Source organism: Pungitius pungitius, chromosome 9, assembly GCF_949316345.1.
Source record: "Pungitius pungitius chromosome 9, fPunPun2.1, whole genome shotgun sequence".
NCBI classification, from domain to species: Eukaryota; Metazoa; Chordata; class Actinopteri; order Perciformes; family Gasterosteidae; genus Pungitius; species Pungitius pungitius.
In genome coordinates this window covers 11,492,178-11,515,899 of record NC_084908.1, presented here as the reverse complement: position 1 = coordinate 11,515,899, position 23,722 = coordinate 11,492,178, and the positions used below count along the sequence as shown (strand labels likewise).

Below are 23,722 nucleotides of genomic sequence, written 5' to 3'. Positions count from 1 at the left end.
ACCCCCGAACGGGTGTGGGCTGGAAAGGCAGGGTTCCCAGGGTAACGAGGCAGGTTCCGCAGGGCTACTTGGGAGGGGATCCCCCGGGGGCGGGATCACTGCCCTCACCGGCGGAGGCTGGTTCGGCGGCTGGGTGGTGAGAGCCGCCGTCAATGCCCGTAGCTGTATTAGAATCTCGACCTGCTGGGCCGCCGACGCCACCTGATGCTGAGTCAGGCTCTCCACCGAAGCTTGAAGGGGCTGGACCTGGGCCTGGAGGTTCTGCACGGCAATGGCGGCCGCCTCCAGCTGGTGAGTATGATTGTCCGTCAGCTGAAGCTGTCTATCCAGGGCAGCTTCTAAACTGCCACGGTCTGTGTCGGCTGGGGTCATCATGGTGAGTTCGTACTGTTATGGATTGTCTCTGACCACAAGTGCACGACACCAGACACAGCTTAGGTTTACCCGGAAAACGGCGTAGTTTATTTCACAAATTAACCAAATACGAGAAACAAACCAAAAAACGAGAACTGCCTCCTTAATTGGCAGGGGGGAGAAAAAACAAAAAAAAGGCAACTCCAAAAACTTCTCTAGTCCGTGGGCGCTCTTAGTCCAATCAAAAAATGAAAACTCTCACGATACTCACAGGGAAAACAAAAACTCTGCGTAGGGAATTCCGGAAGGGTTTCCAAGAGGAGCACAGGGGAAGAACAATCAACCCTCTCTGGGGAAACACAGAGCACGAACTCACAGCGAGCCACTGGCAGATCTGCTTCTTAACCTCCCTGTGGGATGAGCTGACGAGCTGCAGCTGTGGCGATGAGCAGAGCGGCGTCAGGTGTGCGACTCTCTGGCTGGTCGAGCCCTAACAAGCCTACTGTGATGATTTTTCACGTCCCAGATTTTTTGGTGCCCCCCCAGGCACTTGGTGCCCTACGCGCAGCGCGTGATGTGCGTGTGCGGAGCGCCGGCACTGTGTGTGTGTGTATGTGTGTGTGTGTGTGTGTGTGTGTGTGTGTGTGTGTGTGTGTGTGCGGGGAGGGGAGGGGGCAGGCCTGTGGAAGAAACGTGGCTTATGGGGTTGGTGGCTTGTAAAGTTGATTTTTGTTGTTGGACACAAAAGCGGCAAAGCCTTACCGATTCAATGCGAGGTTACATCTCTGTTTGATTGGTCCTCGCTCCTTTTGATTCTCATACTTATCTACCAGTAAGGTTATTATAGCAATATATGAGGGGTCAGATGACTACAAGGATAACAAAACTGCCAACATTTTGATTTTGTTTAATTTGGTTGCTTCATCCATTCTTGTCAGTTATTCTTCAAATCCTTCACTCATTCTCTCTTTGTTTGAATTGCCAAAAGCTAATGTGATTAAGGGTAGCAACCCAAAAGTGTAAAGAACTGCAACTACACATCTATAATTTGAACAACAGCATCATAAATGATTATGTGGACTTGTGACTCTGTGGCAGTGGAGCTCATTCTTTAATCTTGACAAGTTACACTAGTCCCTTTAGATCAAGCACTTCAATATGAACTTCCACATGTCCATTAGAACAAAACTTTACTTCAAGTTCTCTCCCAGAAACTTGAAGATATTTTCTTCAACCATGCATGTGTATTGATGATGGCAATGTTTTGGGCATCATGGGGTGTTCTTGGCATTGCTTAAGCAGCAGGCGAACCGACAAGCTAACACTAACAGGCATAAAAACACAAAAATAAGAAGTAATATCTGATACAACTGCTAACAATGAACATTGTATTAATTAAATGACATAACTGGCTTCTGTGCAACATTTTAAAATGATCAAAATCCTAATTGAAATAAATCAAAGCGGTCAAAACATCTAAAAAAATGTCTGAAGCGCTAGCTCATCCCTTGAGGCGTTAGAAGTAGTCCTGTTGGTCAGGAATCACTGGGGAGGGGGGTGGGGGTCTGCCATGCTCTCCGCTCATGCCCCCACAGTTGGTCACCATTGCGCTTGTGAGCTCACGGAGAGAGCTGTCCAGTGCTGAAACATGCCCAAACATCATGTGTGTGTTTGTGTGTGTGTAAAAGAGAGAGAGAGAGAGAGAGAGAGACTGATTCATCTTTGCATCCTCTCTTTGAGATACAGTTCCATAAAGTATAACACCCTCCAGCAGATCAATGTAAGCATATATTTTAGCACACTTTCCATAAAATTGGCAGGCTAATCATAGGATTAGGAAGAGGAAGTTGTCATCATCCCACCCCTACATATTTTATGTCACTGGAACGACCACGGTGTCCTCTTTAAACTACATCAGGGATTGACAGGATAACTCAAATGAGTAAAAGGAGCAAAACCATAATGTTCACACACACATGAATGGGCTGGATCTCAGCCGGAATAAAACCTTCAATGCTAACGAGACAGCAGAGGAAGAGTGATAACTTTGCCCCCCGTTGAAAAAATTAATGTTCAATGTTCCATCCTCACGGCTGCACACAAGCCGTCCTCCTGACGTTTGGTGCTCTTTTCAATTGTAATTCCCATTTAAATGACCTGAGAGCAAAGCAATTTGTGCGGCTCTGCCGAGAATGATGGTGGTGATGAGTAAAGAGTAAGAGATGTGGGATGAGAAGATAACGTGAGGAAGAAACAAAAGGGAAACATGTCCTGCGTGAGTATCTCTGTAACGTGGGAACGTGCGCGTAAAAATAGATCTCAGCCCTGTGAGCTACAGAGCAAATGCTCCACAGAGAAGCACAAACTTACACCAATGCTCACATGTGCAGAAAAAAAACATACCCTCATTTTAATAAATGCTCTCCATCACTCTCTATGGTATTCAGGTTTTCTCATTTCAGTCGTTACGCTGGAGGTTGTTAGTCCCATGCAATTTCTAGGCAATCAAAGCATTATGTAATGAATAATACAGGTTTTTCTTGTTGAATGTACCTTGACTTTTACATCTTTTTAATCTCTTGGATCTCTTTTTGTAAAAAGGTCAAGAAAAACTCCTGAATTAACTTTACTTTTGAAATGAAAAACAAAACACAAGGGTTCATTTCCCAGCTTAAAGATGGAATGTGTAACTCCTTCTGCTAATAAGGTCTTCATTGTAACTTTGAGCTTATGTTAGGAATATGTTTTCAATCAAACAGAAACAGGTTTGGTTTTTTTCCTGACACACTTGGTATTTTCTTTTAGTTAACTGTCCTTTGAGCTCATTTCAGTTTTGTGTCTTTTCCATCCAGCTAGCAGCCTGTTGTAACCATTCAGGGCCCCTCTCAGGCCAATAAAGAACATGTGGTTCTTATTCCAGATGACGTCCAAGATTATGTCTCTGCTTTCCTTGCCTGGCTTGTTGTTTATTCTAAAAAATAACTATGTTACAGACTTATCCCGAAGAATGAAAAATTGAAGGAGGGGGGGGAGGGGATGAGAAGGGAGGGCGGGGGGAGAGAATGAAAAGGTGGGGGGTGGGAGGGAGAATGAGTCAACAGTCTACCAGAAAGAGGGAGTTGAGAGACAGAGGAAAGGCTCACGGGATTTAGATATGACCGGAGCCCTGACAAAAGAATGTCTGGGCTCACTTAAATGTGTGTGTCTCTCTCTCTCTCCCTGTGTAAGTGTGTGTGTGTGTGTGTGTGTGTCTTTTTGTGTTCCCGGCAGCGTACATGAGGTCGTCACTTTTTGAGGAATGTAGTTAAAACCACAGCAAAGCACTGGCTTCTTTCTCTGTTTTAAAAAAAAAGATTTGCTGAACAGTTTTGCTCTGAGCATGACTTGAATACACAAATCTCAAGGAATACTTTTTTGAAATACGCTCATGTGCTTTGTTGTTGTGCTTTGATTAGAAGATTCAGAGAAAGTTACTACTTCTGGCTGCTCGTCACAAATAAATAGTAACAATGCGTAACTTATTTTGCATTGCAAAAGCATTGAAAAGTATAAAAGCAACACTACTAACTATCCCTTGACTCCAGCTGCTTTGTTAATGCACAGATTCAGCAATCTCACTCAGCCTTTTCCCCAAAATGTACCTGCTCCATTACACTTTCAATGCCTTCAAACATTGAGTTACAAGAAATCTTTTAGGAAAAGAAGGACACAGCCTGTTCTCTGCTTGTGCTGATTTTATGATGTATGTTTAGCACCACTAAAAAAGGATTATGGAAACTTGGAGAAAGACAAGGCATGGGGGTAAGAAACCTAAAGTAAACAAAGGTAGATGGAAAATATCTGGCTTAGGGTAACCGCTAAAGACTTCCTCCTTGTGGCTTTTTCCTAAAGTCCACTTATTTTCAGCACAAATAAGTTCAATAAGAGCCTGGTCATGTGACACTGTGTATTTATTTAGCACTGAAAGCAATGGGTGGTGCCAAATCTTTTATATTGAAGTAAAAATACGTATACAAAGAAATGATGAACTGTTGTGTGAATAACTGAAGTTATGTCCTATAGATGTCTGTACAGGAGGAAAATATACTGTAACGGACTGTTGTTTACATGTTCTGTGAGCGGGGTTGCAAAAAAAGTCCCTATATGTGAAACAAATTAAACCCCAAACCCCTCTTTGTAACTGCTAAAGTCTCTCAAAATATAAACCTCCAGCTTTGCAGAGCCATCATGTGTTGTCCACACCCAACCAAGAGTATGGTAGATCTGCTCATCACTGGTCACTGCAGCACTGACTGTCCATCATGGGTAATAATAGTGCTTCATGCAGTGCCCTCTACTTTAGCTTCATAATTACACCAGAGTTAAACCAGAGTTACATGTGGAAGGCACAAGTTGCCACGTCAGGACCAAATGATTACACGCAACATGCCATCTAGTGGCTTATTCTGCAATGATAAATTGTTTCATATTCAAACCAGATTAAACTCAACTGCATTAACAGGATTATGGCAAATTAATATACATTACATCATAAATGTATTTGATACATGCTTATTGTTAAACTTGGCATATCCAACAGGCAACTGTGAGATGTTTTGATCTGGTGTAAACATTTTGTCTATTTATGGACATGGTCCCATGTCCGCTGCTACCTAAGTAATCTGGCTCAGCAATAACACTAGAAAACACTACACACACTCTCAAAGAACTGGGTCAGCTACAAACACACAGCAGCACGGGTTAAAGGGAGCCTCCTGCTGGTGGATATGGGAGTCTTTTGTCCATTGTCTAATATTGGTCAGCCTATTTCCCCTCTTGATCTCCATCCATCTCTCCTACTTTTTAAAGTGTTGCAGTCATATTGCGGAATACATCATCTGTTTAAGCTGCAAATATTATCATTCGGAGTCAGTTTATGAAAAAAATGACCCCACCTGTGTACACACGGGCACTCCTTAGGTGGAACCTTTTTCAGGTCTTCATGGTTGGAGACCTGTTTACGAAACAAAAGTAACGCTGTCCTAAAATAGTGCCACATACAGAGAGCGATTTCAGGTGAATTTTGAGAAGTTACTGTCAGGGGGGACGCGGTCGAGGGCAAGGAGGGAGGACTCAAACGCAGAGTTGATGAAAAATAAAAGGGCTTTAATAGTCAAAGAACTCGAAATCAAAATCGCTCCAACCAAAAAGGGGAGGAAGGAAGAGAAAACAAAACCGACAAAAAACAAGGACCTGGACTTGGAAACACAAGCGACTTACTTTGGCACATGGACGATCGACATGTAATGACGCCACACCAGACAAGGGACTCACAGGGCTTAAATACACAAGGGAGGTGCAGGTGATTGAACACAGGTGGAAACGATCAGGCACGGCAGACAATTACAGGGGAAGACAGGACAAGGCAGGAAGTGAAGTTACCCAGGAACACCAGAGACATGAAAACTACAAAATAAGACAGAGCAGACCCAAACCGTGACAGTTACATTTTCATTTATTTATGAAGCGACTGCTGTGAGGCCAGGTTGTCAAGCTGGGTTTAGATGATCTATTCTAAAACACTAACAAAACAGCCTTTGCCCAGTATGTGTGGGTGTGTCTACGTGTGTTTTTTCACATGCATGTGCCTACTTGAGTGTATGTCAACGTGTGTGTGTGTGTGTGTGTGTGTGTGTGTGTGTGTGTCTGCCTGGCTGGCTGGCTGTCATCTTTGGTTTGTTGAAATAAGCAAAGCGTCGTTCCGAGGCAGAGTGGGAAGGAGAAGGGACGAGAGAATCAACAAAGCAATGTCCAGATGGACAGCAGCTGCTGAAGAGACACATTCATCAGTCCAGCTCTTTTGTTTGGAGCTTTTATTCTGACATTTGAGCTTCATTTAATGTACAAGGCAATATACTTTCCTCTGCAGTATTTTGAATAAAGTAATAAACGGTATGGTATTTATTCATCTATGACAAAACGCATCTAAAAAATTAGTGAATCAAACTGAACACACATAACCATCTTGCCAACACGCAACCTATCACGCTACCACAAGCGTGTATGCAATGAACTGGACTGGATGTCCATTTAGTTTGACTACAACGTCTACTTCCTTTAACCCCGCTTAAACGCAGCCATGACTCTTTGTGAATGTGTTTCAAAGGCAATTTATAGTAAAGGGGTAACCATGAGCATAAGGCGCAGTACTAGGGCTTTTATAAGTAAGCTAAAAAGTTGGCTAAAAAGTGAGCAAGTCAGTATAAAGTTGATATTCCCAAATAAGAAATAAATGTTCTGTGTCCTGGGGGACAAAGAGAAAAGGCAAAATGTTGAATGGTAGTATGTGAGAGGAAGCGTAGGGGAGAGAAGGTCACTGATTGGGTGGTACATCCAAAAGGCCATGAGGGAGAGTCTGCATCCTGAATCCCGCTGGACCTAAGACGCAGGGACCTGAACGACGGGACAGGTCCGGTTCGCCTGGAAGGGATGGAAAAAGTAGGGGCGTGTGGGTCAAACTGTTGTTGCAAGCATCCTGGTGAGTCTTAAAAAGAGTCTTGATTATCTTCTGACGCCTCTAAAAACAACTGAAAATTTGAGCAGCTCCCACCTGCATCCGAGTGTTCCTCCGAAACGCTTGCTTGCAGTCTCGTCTTTCTGTCACAACAAAAACAACTGGTGTGATTTACTGAGTAACACTATGAAATAACCACTATGTAGATATCAGGGTCTCAAACAATAAACGCAGAACCTATTTGATATTGGTTTCTTCACTCAAGCTCTGACCTTTGATGTGTTTGATCTGTGACTCTGTGAGGAAGCCTCTGATTCTGTCGGAGGGTATAGCGAAGGAAATGCCTGCGGTCACTTTCAGAGTGTTGATGCCTATCACCTCGCCGTCCTGAAGGGAACCCATGCACACACACACACACATTGATCTCAAATTCTGTATATATTGCACAATATATTCTATATTTAGACAAGAACATCCTTTTGATTAGTACAAACATTATCTTTGTGCACAATTTAACAATTTAAATGTCGGATATACAGCTTTTCTTAACACATTCTGGGTTGATGATGCAATTCAGCAACCAATGCTTTTTTAAAAGCATTTTTTTCATATCAGATGTTTTTAATTACTAAAATGATTGATGGAGAATAAGCAGTAACAGTAGTTGCTATCATTTGTAAACCATGTGTTTGTTATAGGATGATATTTACAGACTACCAGCATTAAATTGTGATTAAACGGCATTAGATTAGATTTTTATAATTTTGGGATCATAATTTTAGGAATCATATTTGTTTTGTTACTATCAATTAGATCATCATATGGGGACCTTAATCAATGAGGTTACTAACAAGTTATTAACACTACTCACCAAGTTAACAAGAGGTCCTCCAGAATTTCCATACTTCTCACACAGAAGATCAAATATGAAACAGACAATCGCGTCAATGATTTTGACATTCATGCAAAGAGCCAAAATATCTGTATAAAACAAAAAAGTCTCAAACTGCATCAGTCCTCATTGAAGTACCTGTGTGTGTGTGTGTGTGTCTTGATTTGCACACAAGACAAACAAGTTTTTTGACAATATAGTGAGAAGGTTTTTTCACCTGAGGACACCTCTTCCTTTTTGAAGTGAACTACAGGTGCATGTGTGTGCTTTGTGAGCTCACGTTGATAATAGCATCAGTCTGGATGTAGTCTATGTCTGAGTCCTTGATGCCTAGCTCCTTGCCGTCTCTCTGAGTGGTGCTGACGATGCCGGTGGTGACGGTGTTCTGCAGGGCGAAGGGGCTGCCGATAGCAACCACAAACTCCCCCGGTCTCAGATCAGCTGAACGGGCCAGAGTCAGCACAGGGAGCTTTTTCTGCTCCAATACGGACGGATCGCCCACAGGAAGGTCAAAGTACACCAAAAGAGGCAAACAGAGAGAGACAGGGAGAAGACAAGATGAAGATGAGATGAAGACAAGACTGTCCAAGCATTTGAGAGATGGGTGTGAGAATGCACACGTTAGCGCGGCGTCTGAGTCAGAGAGCTGGAGTTTCTGAAAGTATCTGGCGGCGTCTGACTGATGTTGGCACAGACGCGTGTCAGGCGATGGGTTGTTGTTTTTTCTATTAGGGTGAAAATAAAGAGAAAGAGGGAACAAAGTGGTGATGATGATGTAGCCTCACCTGGGGATTGACCTTGATCGTTGCAATGTCTGCTTTCCTGTCTAAATCTCGGACCGAGGCCTCGTAGGCGTCACCGCCATGCAGCTGCACGCGCAGCTGGGGCCTCCCTGTCACCGTGGCAGCAGTGGTCACCACGTGAGCATTGGTCACAATCAGACCCGAGTGGGTCACAATGAAACCAGAGCCACTGGAGAGACGCATGTGGCGATCAAACAGCGGATGTCTGACATCGAGAGGAAGGAGACAGGGAAGAACAAATATTTTCAAGTCTCATTTTGAGCCCAGGCTGCGTTAGTTGAAGTTGTATCAAGTTTCTATTGATCACTTGATGACAAATACACATGTATTTCCCAGTTCATGAAACAATTCCAATTGAAGTGACAAACTTCACTCATGTTGGTGAATCTTTAGACAACACACCCTCCTCAAAACAAGCATCACACACACACCTTATGAACAGTTCAATGTGGACAACCGCAGGAGCGATCTTCTCCACTACGTCAGCAATGAAGTTGAATTTGTAGCGAGGGCTGCTGGGATGCACCAGTTGACGACCTGTACTGACACGAGGAAAGCACCACATTACTAATCTTTCTATCCTGGTACTACATTTTACAATATTAGGAGAGAGACCAATTGCAAGGAGGATCATCCACGTGTTTCATGTTTTCCGTGTGCAAAATGCAAATGAAAGTTGAATGAAGATCCAACAATTCATTGATTAATCCGTTGATTGTTTTCTCGTACGGATTACGGACATTCACAGTTTAGTTTACAATAATGTCCAAACAAGAAAGCAGCCATTGCTATCATGCCTTAACATGTCGAGTGATATGATGAAGAGGTAGCAGTGTAAAGTAAGCACCCACGCGGTGCCTTACCTGCGCTGGGAGGTGCACAGGGCCCCCTGTGCGCGTGGCTAACCGCGGCTCTTCCCTTCTGCTCGGCCTTTCTGCTGGCCGCTCTCACCTTACACACATTACCGTACGTCTTCCCGTCGCTTCCGCACACCGCGTGCTCCATCTTACACCGGCAGACCCGCCTGGTGCCCCGCCGCGAGCCGCTCGCACTCCAGGCCGTCCCCGCAGGGCAGGTCGTTCCTGCGGCCACAGGGGTCCCCTTCGCGCGACGAACACGCCAGGCAGCAGTTGCACCTATCCGGGACGTACCCGCCGGGGCAGCTGGGGCTCGGACAGGAGGTCACGTCGCAGCGGGAGGGGCACGTGGCGGAGCGCACAGCTCCGGTGGGGTCATGCGTAAAGAGGACCGCGGCAGCAAGTAAAAGCAACTGCATTGTGATGGACTTTGAACGCGCCACGCAGCTCGGGTGGATTTGAATAAGTCCCTAAGTCTTCATGTTAAATGGCTGTACAGACAATCCCAATGAAAAGGCAAAATACGCTCTCCACTGGGTGCTAAACTCCGCAGGGTGCAAATGACTGTTGTCAGCTCTCTGTAGATGAAGTCATCAGTGCCTACAGTTTGCCAATCTAACTTCATCACCTCTCATGTCTGTGAGCAGCAGCCGGGCACCACTCAAGGATGTGCGCTATCTAGCGGGGACAAAACCCACTAAAACTATTCAAAAGTAGCCTTTAGAGACCCAGTGTAGTTTTTCTATAAATCAAAATATGGCCTACTTTGATCTTAAATCATTTAAGAACAGTACATGTATACTGATTTGTTGAATGACACATTGATGGAAATAAAAGGGATTCTATCTCTGACATTTGACAATTCTACAAGACTCAACCAGTCATGAACTATTAAAAATAACCAACTTAAAATTGGTTGCTTTTGGTACTTTATTAATTATATATTACATTTATTCCATACAAGTACATGAAAAATTTGAACGCCCCCTGCAGATAATAGTTGTTTTAACTGCATTCCTTGTATCTGGAGATTGTTGCGTATCAAGTAGGTAAATACAATTAACGTCGGGTGAATCCCAAAGACGCTTCCTTGTTAACGTTATTACCCGAGGGTTTTTTCTTCCATCAGACAGCACCATTGAAAAGAGGGTAGAGGCTGGTTAGTCTACATTTGAATTCAACAGTTATTAATAGCTCACTTTGGCTTCAGGTGTTGCTGATCCCTTCAGTCCGTTAAGTAGTCCAACTCCTGTCAGAGGATCGGTCTCACTCAAGCACTCCTCGCTCTGCTGAACAGACCTGTGTCAACATTGCTTGATGGCAACAAACAAGATTCAAATTTCCCAAATTTTATTTTTCATTTTTTTTTAAATATACAACTTTTCTTATACAATCATCGAGCTGGAATAGAAATTTCAAGATGCATACATAAGAAAACACAAGGGCATCAAGAATGCGAAAGATTTCTTCTGTGTTATAAAGGGCACGGATGAGGTGCCAAGCCCCCCATGCCACAAAGTTCAAGCGAAAGCTGCTTTCCAGCAATTAAATACATGTCGAACAACAAATACATTCATTGTTACAGCATTCGCTCATAATGAAATGTCTCGGAGCAACCATCTGTATCAAAGACGTAAACAGATTACATTCAAACAATGTGTTCCTTAATAGTCTCCTTCCCAAATTGTCATATTCAAGTTTCAACATATTCATTTTCTTGTGGCTGTTAAATACTCCGTACACAAACAAGATTTTGGCAGTAGTGAGAGTTGAAGACACTGCGTTTCTGTTAGTTCAACAGACGTGATTTTGAAAGCGAACACTGGATAAAAAGCGGTTTGGCTCGGTAGAACTATTCAAAACACTTCCAGCGGCGCAAGTGCACATCTATTGTTTTCAACAAGGCAAAATATAGTTTGGGACTTGCTCCCAGGCAAGGAACAACACCGTCCCAGATTTAAAAATAAATAAATCAGTTTCTAGAGAGATCTGTGAAACTGGTCCTTTAGATTCCCAAACTACACTTCTTTGGCCATTTGCACCACCATGTGACCCTGCAAGGTACTTTAGGAAAGTTAAAAAAAAGAAGCCTTTTAACAGTAAAGAAAGCCCACATCCATGGAAAAGTAGATTATCCTATCAAGTCACCATGGTAACTGGTGTCGCTTCACAAAATATGGAATGGGGCGAAAGCAAGTTACTTCATCATACTGTCTTTCTACCGTGTCTTCATTTTGTTTATCGGCAAACATATTTGCGGTGTCCAGGTTCAACCTCCCGTCTTCCCTGGCACTTCAAGAGAAAAAATAAATAAAAAAAAGTCTGTCCAGAAGTCTCTCCTGAACTGACCTCACCGCCCAACCGTGACTACCAAGAGGTAAAAAAGGGACGCTTGCAGTGGAAAGTTTGTGTGAAGGCGTTGCCAAGTGTGACCACACGCCCTTGACCACCCGATCGGCTGCGCTCCACCACCACCCGGGGCATCTGTACCAGCTGGATGGGGCTCTTCCCGTCCTTCAGCGCCTGGGTCAGATTCAACACCTGGGGACAATGAACAGGGTTCACGATCAATGACATGCAGAAATCATGTTCAATTCGGAGTAGCGCAGCATTGAAGAGTACCTTAATACACGTCCATCTAATTAAATGCAAAGAGATTTGGCTATCACGGGAGTAGAAGACAGCATTAGGTAGACAAAACAAATATATGCAGTACGGACAATGCACAGTTAATGAGAACTAAAAAAAAAAAAAGAGAAGACTGGTTTTGTGGAGCGAACCGAGCTTAAAAAGGAGACAACCAAGGTATATAAAGATAGAGGAGAGCAGATAGGGACCAGACAAAAATAAAACTCACCTGTCCCCTCATTACAGACATTTGTCTCTCAAACATGGTCTTATCAAAGCCTTTATCCGCCTGAAGAGAAACAACAAAATACAAATAAAAAAAATTGAGAAACAACAACTCCCGTCGTCAGGTCTTCGTCACAACATTTAAATGTGCATTTTATTTACACAACTATTAAAGAATCTTAAAAAAAAAGGTAAGAGGAGAGTCATACGGGGGTTTGCACCTTGAACATCTCATAGAGGTCCTCACAGAGGTCCTGGACAAAGTTCATGTCAGACAGGCGGGACAGAACCAGGTCTCGGGTCTCCTGGGAGAAGGCCACCTTCGCCTGGGGAAGCCATGCCCAGTGGAACGGATCTGATGGAAGAATGGGAAGATTGATAATATTCCTGTTTGTATGGAAGAAATGAAGCTACATGCAGCAGCATATTAGCTTAGCACAAACACTGGCGACGGGAAACCATTGAGAATGGCTCTTTCCAAAAATTAAAAACTGAATTGACTAGCACATACAAGCCATGTAATTTATGTCCTATCAGTGTTCAATCTCTGGGCTCCTATTCCCAGTCATAAGGCCGTTTTCCTTTCCTTGAACTCAGAATAACTGCAACTAAAAGTCGGTTTTGTTATGTTTCAGATAATTGACAAATTACTATAAATACTAATACCATTTATTTTTATTGTTAATTAAAAAGTCTGTCATGCTATGCTCTGGCAACTGGATGTTTTTGTGATCTTATGAACTAAATTATTTCAAGAATAAATGAATGACCATTGCTTCAATTGCTATTAGTATGGAAAACGTTTTAACAATGACTGACAAGTAGTGAAGACAAATTGAAAGTAGAGAGGTGAGGGAGGAAAAAGACCAACATACAGGCTCTCCATTCATCCGGGTGTTTAAAGGGGAAGGCCAGGCCGTTGTCAATCGCTGCAATCTTGATACAGGAGTCGGAGCTATTCTCTGGCCACTCTGCATCCTTAAGTGAGGGGACAGTGGATCAGATGAGGCATGACCAGCAACTAAGTGATGCATTTGCACTGACCATGGTCATTGATCATTGCCCAAATCCTTAGAAAACTGAAGGCCGATGACAAAGTGAATGGCCAATAATGATTGATGACGAAGAGAACGACAGCGTTCAGGTTGCTGTAAGCCACAAAGTCCCCGGAGTACTAGTTTGTTCCAGAGCAGCAATATCCATTTATTGTCAGTGTGTGTGTGTGTGTGTGTGTGTGTGTGTGGGCCGCTGTGTGTCCTGGTGGTGAATGCGTGTCAGTGTTGTGTGGTGTGGTTAAGCTTTGTGTGTATTTAACAGAGTTTTTTTTAAGCACGGAAAATATATTTGAATTCCAGCAGTTTAAATACCGGGTTGAGAATCTGTTGTCTGATCAGTCTAAACACGCCCTCAGCAGGTGTCTATTTAACCTCACCTTTTGTCCTTCTCCTGGCTTCTCATACTTGATCAACCAGTTGTCATTTCCGCGATCTTAGGTGGAAGACAAAGAGAGGTGTTCATACATACATGTACGTACGTATGTAGGTTGGAGAAGGAAAAACTACAGACAGCTGTTGTATTGGCTATGATGACAATTTCAAATTCAGTTCAACACACATAGACTTGGAAATAGTTCAACAATGTCAACAAGCACAACAATGACAAAATTCACATCTTACTAGTAAAATATAATGAATGTAATTTGTATCCTTCCCAAGGTCATTGAGTAAATACAAGTCAGAGGTAACTAAGTCTAAAGGAAAGCTGGGTTTAAGTTTAGTAAACACTGTTTGAACAACACAGACACACCCCACACCTGTGTTTCTGATGACGTAGTCCAACACCACCAGCCGCTCAAACTGGGACTGCAGCTGCTTCCTGATGTTCTCCGGCAAAGATTCCGCCTCAAAGCGCCGCAGCCAGTGGTCTGCTTCACGGTAACCCTCCACAAATAACTGAAACGAGCCCACCTGCAAGCACATGTTGAGCTCATTTCTACAGTAATGACACAAAGGGCACAAATTATGTAACGACAAATTGTGACATCAACAGGTTGAAATGTCAGCAGAGCATGATTGTAAACTTTCTTCTTCGTAGGTCTTACTGAACACATTGTCAGACTTCTTTTTCACAACACCATTAAAAAGGTTGCCTAAAAGAGCCAGCATTTGATGATATGCTTATATTAGTGCTGCATGCAATAACAGCAGCACACAACACAAACAAAAGAATACACTATCCCATTCTGAATAAAATATGACATTTCTGCTTCATCTGACCTATTTATTTGAATAAACCTCTACCAGGAACACAGTATGACAAGATTCCTCTCCCTGTTCTGTGCCAGCGCTGCCTGAGCAGCTACTCTGAGCCAAGTGCTCACTGAAGCCTCAACCTTTTAGTTTCATAATGAGACAGACCATGTATATGAAAAACAAAAGAAATTATTTAAAAAAAGAAAATGTATTACAACTCAGTATTTGTTATAATTGACCTTCCAAAACGCGTTCACAGCTGTTAATATATAACAATAATACAAAAATGAGTTTCCAGCCTATTTCACTTTGATGGCTGTAATAAAAAAGCTGAGGGTTGGTGACATTGGACCATGAATTACCTTCGGCGGCAGGCCCACTCTGTGGAAGCGTCGTCCCACCTTGGGGACTTTCTCCAAGGCGTACTTCTTCCCCTTGGATTTGGCTCTGTCGATGGCGCTGTAGTGGAACGTTTCACTGGCCAAGTTCACCACCTGATGATGCCCAGGAGTTCAGGATTGAGTCTGATTGCAGTTAAAATACTTGTAACATGGCCTCAGTTTATTTGCATACTGTTTTTTTTTTTTAAGCGGAAAAAAAGAAAAAAAAGGTAATACATAGTGAAAACCCAAACAATAAAATATACACTCACCGGCCACTTTATTATTAGGTACACCTGTCCAACTGCTCGTTAACACTTAATTTCTAAGCAGCCAATCACATGGCGGCAACTCAGTGCATTTAGGCATGTAGACATTGTCAAGACAATCTCCTGCAGTTCAAACCGAGCATCAGTATGGGGAAGAAAGGTGATTTGAGTGACTTTGAACGTGGCATGATTGTTGGTGCCAGAAGGGCTGGTCTGAGTATTTCAGAAACTGCTAATCTACTGGGATTTTCACACACAACCATCTCTAGGGTTTACAGAGAATGGTTCGAAAAAGAAAAAACATCCAGTGATCGGCAGTTCTGTGGGCGGAAATGCCTTGTTGATGCCAGAGGAGAATGGCCAGACTGGTTCGAGCTGATAGAAGGGCAACAGTGACTCAAATAACCACCCGTTACAACCAAGGTGGGCATAAGAGCATCTCTGAACGCACAGTACGTCGAACTTTGAGGCAGATGGGCTACAGCAGCAGAAGACCACACCGGGTGCCACTCCTTTCAGCTAAGAACAGGAAACTGAGGCTACAATTTGCACAAGCTCATCGAAATTGGACAATAGAAGATTGGAAAAACGTTGCCTGGTCTGATGAGTCTCGATTTCTGCTGCGACATTCGGATGGTAGGGTCAGAATTTGGCGTCTACAACATGAAAGCATGGATCCATCCTGCCTTGTATCAACGGTTCAGGCTGGTGGTGGTGGTGTCATGGTGTGGGGAATATTTTCTTGGCACTCTTTGGGCCCCTTGGTACCAATTGAGCATCGTTGCAACGCCACAGCCTACCTGAGTATTGTTGCTGACCATGTCCATCCCTTTATGACCACAATGTACCCAACTTCTGATGGCTACTTTCAGCAGGATAATGCGCCATGTCATAAAGCTGGAATCATCTCAGACTGGTTTCTTGAACATGACAATGAGTTCGCTGTACTCAAATGGCCTCCACAATCACCAGATCTCAATCCAATAGAGCATCTTTGGGTTGTGGTGGAACGGGAGATTCGCATCATGGATGTGCAGCCGACAAATCTGCGGCAACTGTGTGATGCCATCATGTCAATATGGACCAAACTCCCTGAGGAATGCTTCCAGCACCTTGTTGAATCTATGCCACGAAGAATTGAGGCAGTTCTGAAGGCAAAAGGGGGTCCAACCCGTTACTAGCATGGGGTACCTAATAAAGTGGCCGGTGAGTGTATAAAGATGGCAGAGAAATTACATAATAAAAACAAAAACAAACCACAGGTTCACCTCCCACCTTTGTTTTTGGCACCACTCCAAGGGCTAGTTTCGTGTCCACCAGTGAGGCAGCAGCCTCTGAGAGGTAACCCTGGTTAGGCAACAAGCAGCCTCGGCCGAAACAACACGGACAGCACAGCTAATTAGAGAAGGAAAGACAGAAACGTTTATTTTTTGAAGTTCCTCAGGTGCCTAAACACTTTCAGATTGTTCACGCAAAGACAACACATGACACAGTGTACCTTGTGAAAATATTTGGTCCATTTGGGGTTCAGGTGACCGTATGGTTCCTCTGACTTTGGTTTAAAAACACCAATGACTTTCTGTGGAAGGAAACAAGAACGATAAAGAGTCCTATATCAGTAAAGCAATTTTGAAATGTATTTGGCATATGGTGGACACACTTTGGGACATAACGGTAACATGAGCTGCCATGTTTACTTTTAAGGGATCCTTATATAAGAAGATTGAACAACAGGCAAGGCGTATCCAGTGAGAGTGATGCTGCACACGCACAAGTTAATGATCAAGGTTTTCCCGCAGTGCACATTAAACATACCGACTCAGAATGCAAGCCATCTGTTATTGATGAAACCGTCGCTGGCTGCATTATTCAAAGAGTCTTCGCTATGCATTCCTCGTGCTAACATTCAAGCTTAACTCCTATGCACTCCTTTCAGCAGCTTGACTGGTCAAGAGCAATGTGGACCCACTTTAAAGGCAGCTTACCGTAAGCTAAAAGTCAAAAGCCAGTTAGAATTTCTGCACAGCTAGATCAAACCGATTGTGCAAGGTGAGTATATAAAGATGTGTGATTCCTCCAACCCCTCCTCACCCCTTTTGGGTCTTTGACAAAGTAGCTCCCACTGGAACCCTGGGAGATCCTTTCTGGAAAGTAGCCATTCTCAATAGCTTGTTCTGCCCTTTGAATAATGTCTGCAAACTCTGGATCATCAGGGAAATGGTTGAAGTCTCCACTGCTGGCACCTAGAAAAGAGAAGAAAAAAAAAGAATTCCAATCAATATTCATGTTTACACTGTAAAGAATGAGACTGCACTGCAGTAAAACAGCTTTTTTTCGCTCTTCATTTAAGGAGCCTGCTCTCTGATGAGCGTTGTATGCTAATTAATCCTTAAATTGGAGGCTTGATCAGCCGACATGACACAATCTACCGTTTCCTCCTCACACGGGACATAGCAGGCAGCTCACAGAAAGGCCCCATAGGCGCCCCATCAGCCACACTACAGTCAGAGGGATAACGGGACGGACAGGACCAAAGCTGAGGACCGTTAATGAGCCTTTTTTTGTCACTTAAGGACAAATCAAAAAAGATTGAATGCGAGAATACAAGGAAGAGACAAAATACAAAGTAGACATCAGTGTGCGCATGTATGTAAGGTTTTTGCTAGCTACGTAGCTTACCTACACTTAACCCAGCACATTCAAATGTCCTCTCAGTCAGTCTTTAAATAAACATTGAGACACAAAAGTCTTCCAGTGGATTCTTTATTTAAAACAAATTTATAGCCTCCTGAAAACCACTTGCCTCAGAATCTAAAATTTTGAGGTCTGTGCACGAGGTGCAGCTCAAAAAAGTGCAATGGTGCTAACAAAATAATTTTTGCTTGTGTTTTCTGCTTCATTTGTCACTTGGAAAGCCTGGTTAATGCGGTAAAGGAAGCGCACAACATGAATTTATGACTGATTAATTTCAGATCACAAGACAGACACTCTAAAGCTGTCTTAGTAACAAGTAAACAATTGGTTTTTGTGTGCGTGTTATGCGGCATTGGCCTGGTAACCATACGAGACGGGTCATTTCCATGAGTCAGGCCCCCCATGTCTTCCACAGCAGTCCCCACACCTCCGAGGTTGAAAGGTCTAGTTGATGGATTTGCAAGTTCTAATGACGAGTATAACATCCTGCCACAAGAAGTGTACACTTTAAGGTGCGGCGGTCTGCAGAGAATCTTACTGAAGTCTTCACATAAAGTTAAACATGATATAACAAGATCCTAAAGATGGATTGTGAAGTAGTGCACAGCGCCTCGGATTTCCAATGAGATATTGTTGTGTGCGAAACAGCGGACACTATTTTATCTTCATTTAAATCCCAACAATAGATTCAGTGTGCGTTTTCAGCCGACGTGCCTGGTAAAGGATGCTTGCACTCTGTCGTACCGTTTATGAAAACCCATGATAATATCATTGTGTAGTTTGACCGCTTCCATTTTCATGTTACACATTGAAATCGTTGTCCTGTGCTTAGATGGTTAAATGTTTGTGCAAATGTAGAAAGAAATGTATGTATATTGCATAACTTTTTTTAATTTTTTTTTTTTAAGTCTACCACATCCCTCGTACGGAAGGGCTTAAACACCTACATGATCTCGATTGACTTTAACACGGGAACATTTTTAAAAATACACAACAAAAATGATTAAACTATAAAGAGTCTGATTTCATTGAGGAAAATTAACAGTTACTATTGACTGTACTCGTGGCCGAACATCCATGTTGTGTTTGGGCCACAAGGTTCAAGTGTGAGCTCATATCATCCCACAGTAGATAGTGTGTGATAACACCAGCTCACTGGGAACAAACACAGACCAGGTTCACACTCCTGCAAACAGCAGGAGAGTTTTCATATGGCTCAGAGTCGTTTGTTTGCTTAGAACCTGGTCACCCGCCTACTGAGCAGCAACTTTCTACTCTATATCCTAACAACAAGGTCAAACGCATTCAGTCCCCCGATGGGACCCCAGACCTTCCAGGGGCCAGTGAGGGGCTCCTGGTGGATAGCCGCAGTGAACTGGTTGTCACACTGGACCAAACAACGTTTTTAGCCGCGTTGCCTTCACGGTCATCTTTACGTCCAACTACACTCATTGAAATCTTGTGCAACACTGACACACGCGGGGGTTCTCTGGCGCTAACTTCGCGGCGCATCTGTGTATCTCTCACGCGACACCGAATGATTTGAACCAACATATTTACCCGGGGAGGCCAGGGCGTCTTTATCCGACGACGAGCTGCGTCTGTTCCGCCGGCTCCACTTCTCTCCCACGCCCCGGGGGGACGACGGGCTTCCCGCTGAGCACGGTAACAACAGCGTCTCTTCGCCCGACCCGTCCGTCTCCAGTTCGGTTAAGACGCTTTCACACGAGTCCGAGATACGAACGGCCCCTCCAAGCTTTGTCACGTGTCCCAAACCTATCCCGTTCCTGTCAAATAGCACCTTCGGAGGGTCCAGGGAGCGAAAGTCACACTGTGAAGCGGACACGGCTGTTGTTGCCCCGGCGTCCAGCCCGGGCTCGCAGTTCTCTGTCTCCGTTGGGTCGCATTCTGACATCATTGTGAATCCCTTGTTGTTGTTTTTTTTAATACGATGAAAATGTTAAATGAATTGCACGGACTTTGCTCGTAGCTGTCAGCCGTCCATTGTTAAGAAACTCCCTTATTTCCACAGGTATCTAACCCTTCCGAAAATGATTCCGAAGCAGCTTCCTTCAAAGATACGTCCACATAGTCGCCTCTGCTTCCTAGTTTGACCACTGCGCACGCGCTCAATGACAGACGCACACCTCTGACAGAAGTTGCCTTCAGGTGCTCCCTGTGAAATCTGAACTCACCACAAGTTAGCAATTCTATCAATTTATATATTTCTATTTATTTATGAAAATCCCACGTGTCAACTTAAAATAGACTATATAAAATGTAGAGTGTAAAGCAAATCTTTTACAATCCCTAAAACGGATGCGTTCAAAATTCTTAAAAACTGGCCTAAATTATTGCTAGTTTTTTCCAGCCATGACTTGCTGGGATGGCTTTTGGAGTCAATCAGTGAATAATTAATTTCACCTGTTTGTCTCATCCTTTAAGAAGCTTGACTTACAAACCATGAGCAATACTATAATGAATGCTACATTCATGCATCAACATCAAATAATCACAATAAACCCGTTACACAAAGTTAGGCAGTGCTGAGAGGTTTTATCTAGGTCCCTAAATCTTGAGACACATATGACCATTTGTTGACTCCTGTTGTATTAATCAAAAACACAACTATTGCTTGAATTTTGATATTGAACGACTTGCCATTATTAAAAATGTACACGAGCGAAGAGTATACTCACACCTATCCTTGCAATCACATCCTGTGTTGCCTTCTTGGACGTGTGTTACCATCCATAGCCACTAGATGGCGACAGAGACACAAATATCAAGAGAGCACAAACCGTTGAGGCCCATGCGAAGATGCTGTTCATTCCTTCTGTTTTTTTTCTGTTCGTCATCACGTGTCAACATTGTCTTGCCAGCATAGGAGGGCTTCCCAAGCTGAAACGGCCTTTTTTCTGATGCACATTGAAAGAAACATTCTGTACCTCTTTGGACATGTTGAACTAATGCGATCCAGACATAATACATTGATTTACTATTGTATTTTATTAAATCTCTCTTCTTGTTTGCCCTATAATTCCATGGATTCTCTCCCTCTTTTTCTTTCAGCACAGTTCTCAGTTCCTCTCCATCACCAGTAACTCACACTCTGTCACCCCTCAGCTCCCTCTCGACCTACAACTCGGCGTCTCCACCGTCACCCCTCTCCCTAATAAGAGAACAACTGAAACACATGTTAATGAGCAGTCAGCCAGCTGGTATAACAGCAGTCATGTGATATATCAAGGTAGGGGGTTAGAGGGTGAAGGAGACATGGAGGGAGGAGAGTGCAGGAATAGAAGAAGTGGGAGGATGAAGGAGGTAATGGGGGATGAGATAGAGATGGACATTTTCAAAGACAAGCTGCGAGACACACAGGCATTCCTCTTTTAGCTCTTTGCAGATTTTAAAATAATCTTATCATCCCTCACTTCTTTTGTCCAAAAACGCTTTTTTGTATTGTTTCTGCCTACGCCTCTTTTATTTTCTTCTGTATCCCATCCTTCAAGGATAAATACCTGAAATGTCACTCTTGTGACACATGCCACTTCACAGGGGAGCACATCAGCACCTCTTCCTCTCTCTATGTGTGTGTATGTGTTTGTGTACTTCACCCACCACTGGGTGACAAGCCCCTGCAGCAGTCAAGACACAGTCAGCAGTGTGCATGAATGCGTGTGTGTGTGTGTGTGTGATCTGCCTCCCCATGGCACCCATTCCAGCAGATTCTGCTGGCATAAGATCTGGTTTACCCTGCCAACAGCAACCACCATCATCCATTCCTCCTTCCTTCCTTCCTTCCTTCCTTCCTCTGCTTGTCCCCTAGTTGCATGGTGGGGTAGAGAGGAGGAACCCTATGGGTCAACTCATTTTTGTGTTTGCATGTGTGTTGTCTATGATTAGAGTGTGTGAAGAGATACATCCACCCGTGTAGTCCATCAAAGAGACTGAGACGTCCACCAGGATGTGAGTGGTCATGTTAGAAAATGCATTTATTTATACAGACCTACAATTTACAATCAATATTAATTAGCATTAGAAAAGTGAACAATCACCTACACATGGAATCAAGTGGTCATCACACATTTATAAATACTTCATTTTGTGGAGGTGTAAACGATAGATAACTAAAGCGGACAGGCGGTTAGATATCTGTCAGTCATTCATAGTTATCCATCTATTTAGTCTTGATTTTGGGCCAATAATCCAGACCTGTCTTGTCATGTCTTTAGCTTATGTCAGCATTTGCCCGTGTTGGTTCATTCTGGTGTCTCTGAGCAAGCTGCACTGTGCCATGGCAAAATCCGTCACCTGTTACCTGTCAGGAAAGATTCACACACAGATATAATATTCAGCATTCAACTGCATGCGGGTGCCAGTTTGTGTGTGTGTGTGTGTGTGTGTGTGTGTGTGTGTGTTTGCTTAGTGAAGGCAGCACCTCTTGGACCAAACATCTTCAGGTAGCAGTGGGAACAATATGGCTTCTCGTCATACTGAAACAACAATCAGCAGGACGAATTTATTGCATTGTCTCTCGGTAATGCGGTCACCTTTTTTACTTTTACATCTCCTTGTTTGTCATCCACACATACCTCAGCATGTTGTCCAGATGTAAGCTGTCTGTTGCACTTTTGACACTTGAGGCAAAGAGGGTGGTAGTCCCTCCCTAAGGATCTCTTCTTCTCACCTGTACCAGAGGTAAAATAATGAAGGCATGGTGAATTGTCAAACTATAGGTATTTCACTTAAAAGTAAAACAGAAATTTAAATTGCATACAATCCTTCTTCATGCTTTAAAATTTAGGACAAGCAGAAAAATCCCCAAAAAATGTATTTGATTTTACGGTAATTTACAAGTGCGATTAAGGCATCAGGTTTTCTCATTGTAGACCGCTATATTCAGAAGTGCACATTAATCAGAAAGTGTGTTTAAGTTGGAGTTCCGTAGACTATGTTACCGCAGAGAGTTTCAACTAAACTGGCAAATAATTTAAAAAAAACTAAAAGAAAGCTTATAAAATAAAAACAACAAAAGAATGAGTTAAAATGCTGCTTTGTATTTAGATCTGATTGTGGGAGAGGACTCAACTAAAAGAGCCGAAGGTGCGGAGGAAACCCAGAAAGCAGCACGCACGCTCATTTGGCCAGACCCACATCCTGTTGTTTTCATTGATTCGTGTGCGTGCATATGTGTGTGCAATGCTTGGAAGAGGAGAAAGACAGCAAGGAGGCCCTTCTTTTTTTCTTCCAAACAGATAACAGAGCCAGATATATCAACAAAACATGTATTTCAACCATCAGAATGAATATAAAAGCAATTTATAAAAAGCCGATATATTGACGTGCCATGGAAGAAACAGCAGAGGTGTAATGAATGGTACAAACAATGTTTTAAATTACAACAATGTGTCTTGGAGTCAGTATCCATTTAATACTGTTACAACTCAAATCCAGCCATTGTTCAAATTTATAGTATCCCCTGTATTTTACCAGTTATAATGACTTCTATGACACTTTTTAAAATTAATATAACTGGACTTTTTGCTTTAAAGCAAGAGGGGAGTGAGAGAGAGAGAGAGAGAGAGAGAGAGAGAGAGATAAACAGATAAACAATCAAAAATGATATTCAAGACAGATAAGGGCCGACCGAGTAAAAACATAGAGGTTCACACTCACCAAAGTAGACAGGCTTCCCACAGATTGGACAGTACCCTACCATAATGGTATATAATTATTTCACATAAAGCGTGTTATGTGCGCTTCAGCTTGCGTTGTGAGAAAAATATAGCCTATGAGCGCATATATGAGCATGTGTGTGTGTGTGTGTGAGAAATTCAAAGAATTGACAGGAAAGGGGTGAAACGGCATCTAC

General features: G+C 43.1%; 3 protein-coding genes across 4 annotated transcripts; all 3 read right to left on the bottom strand.

Annotated features, from left to right (window-relative positions):
* Nucleotides 1–6,202: 6,202 nt before the first annotated feature.
* htra3a (HtrA serine peptidase 3a) lies at nt 6,203–9,818 on the bottom strand. Its single transcript, XM_062564565.1, is given in 9 exon segments — nt 6,203–6,813; nt 6,944–6,990; nt 7,120–7,234; nt 7,719–7,751; nt 8,020–8,214; nt 8,525–8,747; nt 8,974–9,079; nt 9,406–9,587; nt 9,589–9,818. Coding segments are annotated over 9 exon segments (1,173 nt in total). The 3' UTR covers nt 6,203–6,771.
* Nucleotides 9,819–10,732: 914 nt separating this feature from the next.
* Nucleotides 10,733–20,045, bottom strand: pi4k2b (phosphatidylinositol 4-kinase type 2 beta). Of its 2 annotated transcripts, none has more exons than XM_037471603.2 (11): nt 19,408–20,045; nt 17,245–17,396; nt 16,652–16,732; nt 16,429–16,548; nt 14,867–14,998; nt 14,066–14,219; nt 13,685–13,740; nt 13,128–13,230; nt 12,462–12,607; nt 12,257–12,316; nt 10,733–11,940 (listed from the first exon to the last, which is right to left on the bottom strand). In XM_037471603.2, exons 1-11 carry the CDS (start codon nt 19,763–19,765, stop codon nt 11,767–11,769), a joined length of 1,536 nt encoding a protein of 511 aa, XP_037327500.1. In that variant the 5' UTR covers nt 19,766–20,045; the 3' UTR covers nt 10,733–11,766. The 2 variants fall into 2 exon arrangements, with proteins under 2 accessions (XP_037327500.1, XP_037327501.1); XM_037471604.2 differs by having other exon boundaries at nt 12,474–12,607; nt 19,408–20,044.
* Nucleotides 20,046–21,824: 1,779 nt separating this feature from the next.
* zgc:195282 (uncharacterized protein LOC100192223 homolog) lies at nt 21,825–23,722 on the bottom strand. The gene is made up of 4 exons (XM_037471658.2): nt 23,527–23,722; nt 22,443–22,537; nt 22,289–22,343; nt 21,825–22,168 (listed from the first exon to the last, which is right to left on the bottom strand). The coding sequence occupies exons 1-4, from the start codon at nt 23,567–23,569 to the stop codon at nt 22,158–22,160; spliced, it is 204 nt and encodes a 67-aa protein (XP_037327555.1). The 5' UTR covers nt 23,570–23,722; the 3' UTR covers nt 21,825–22,157.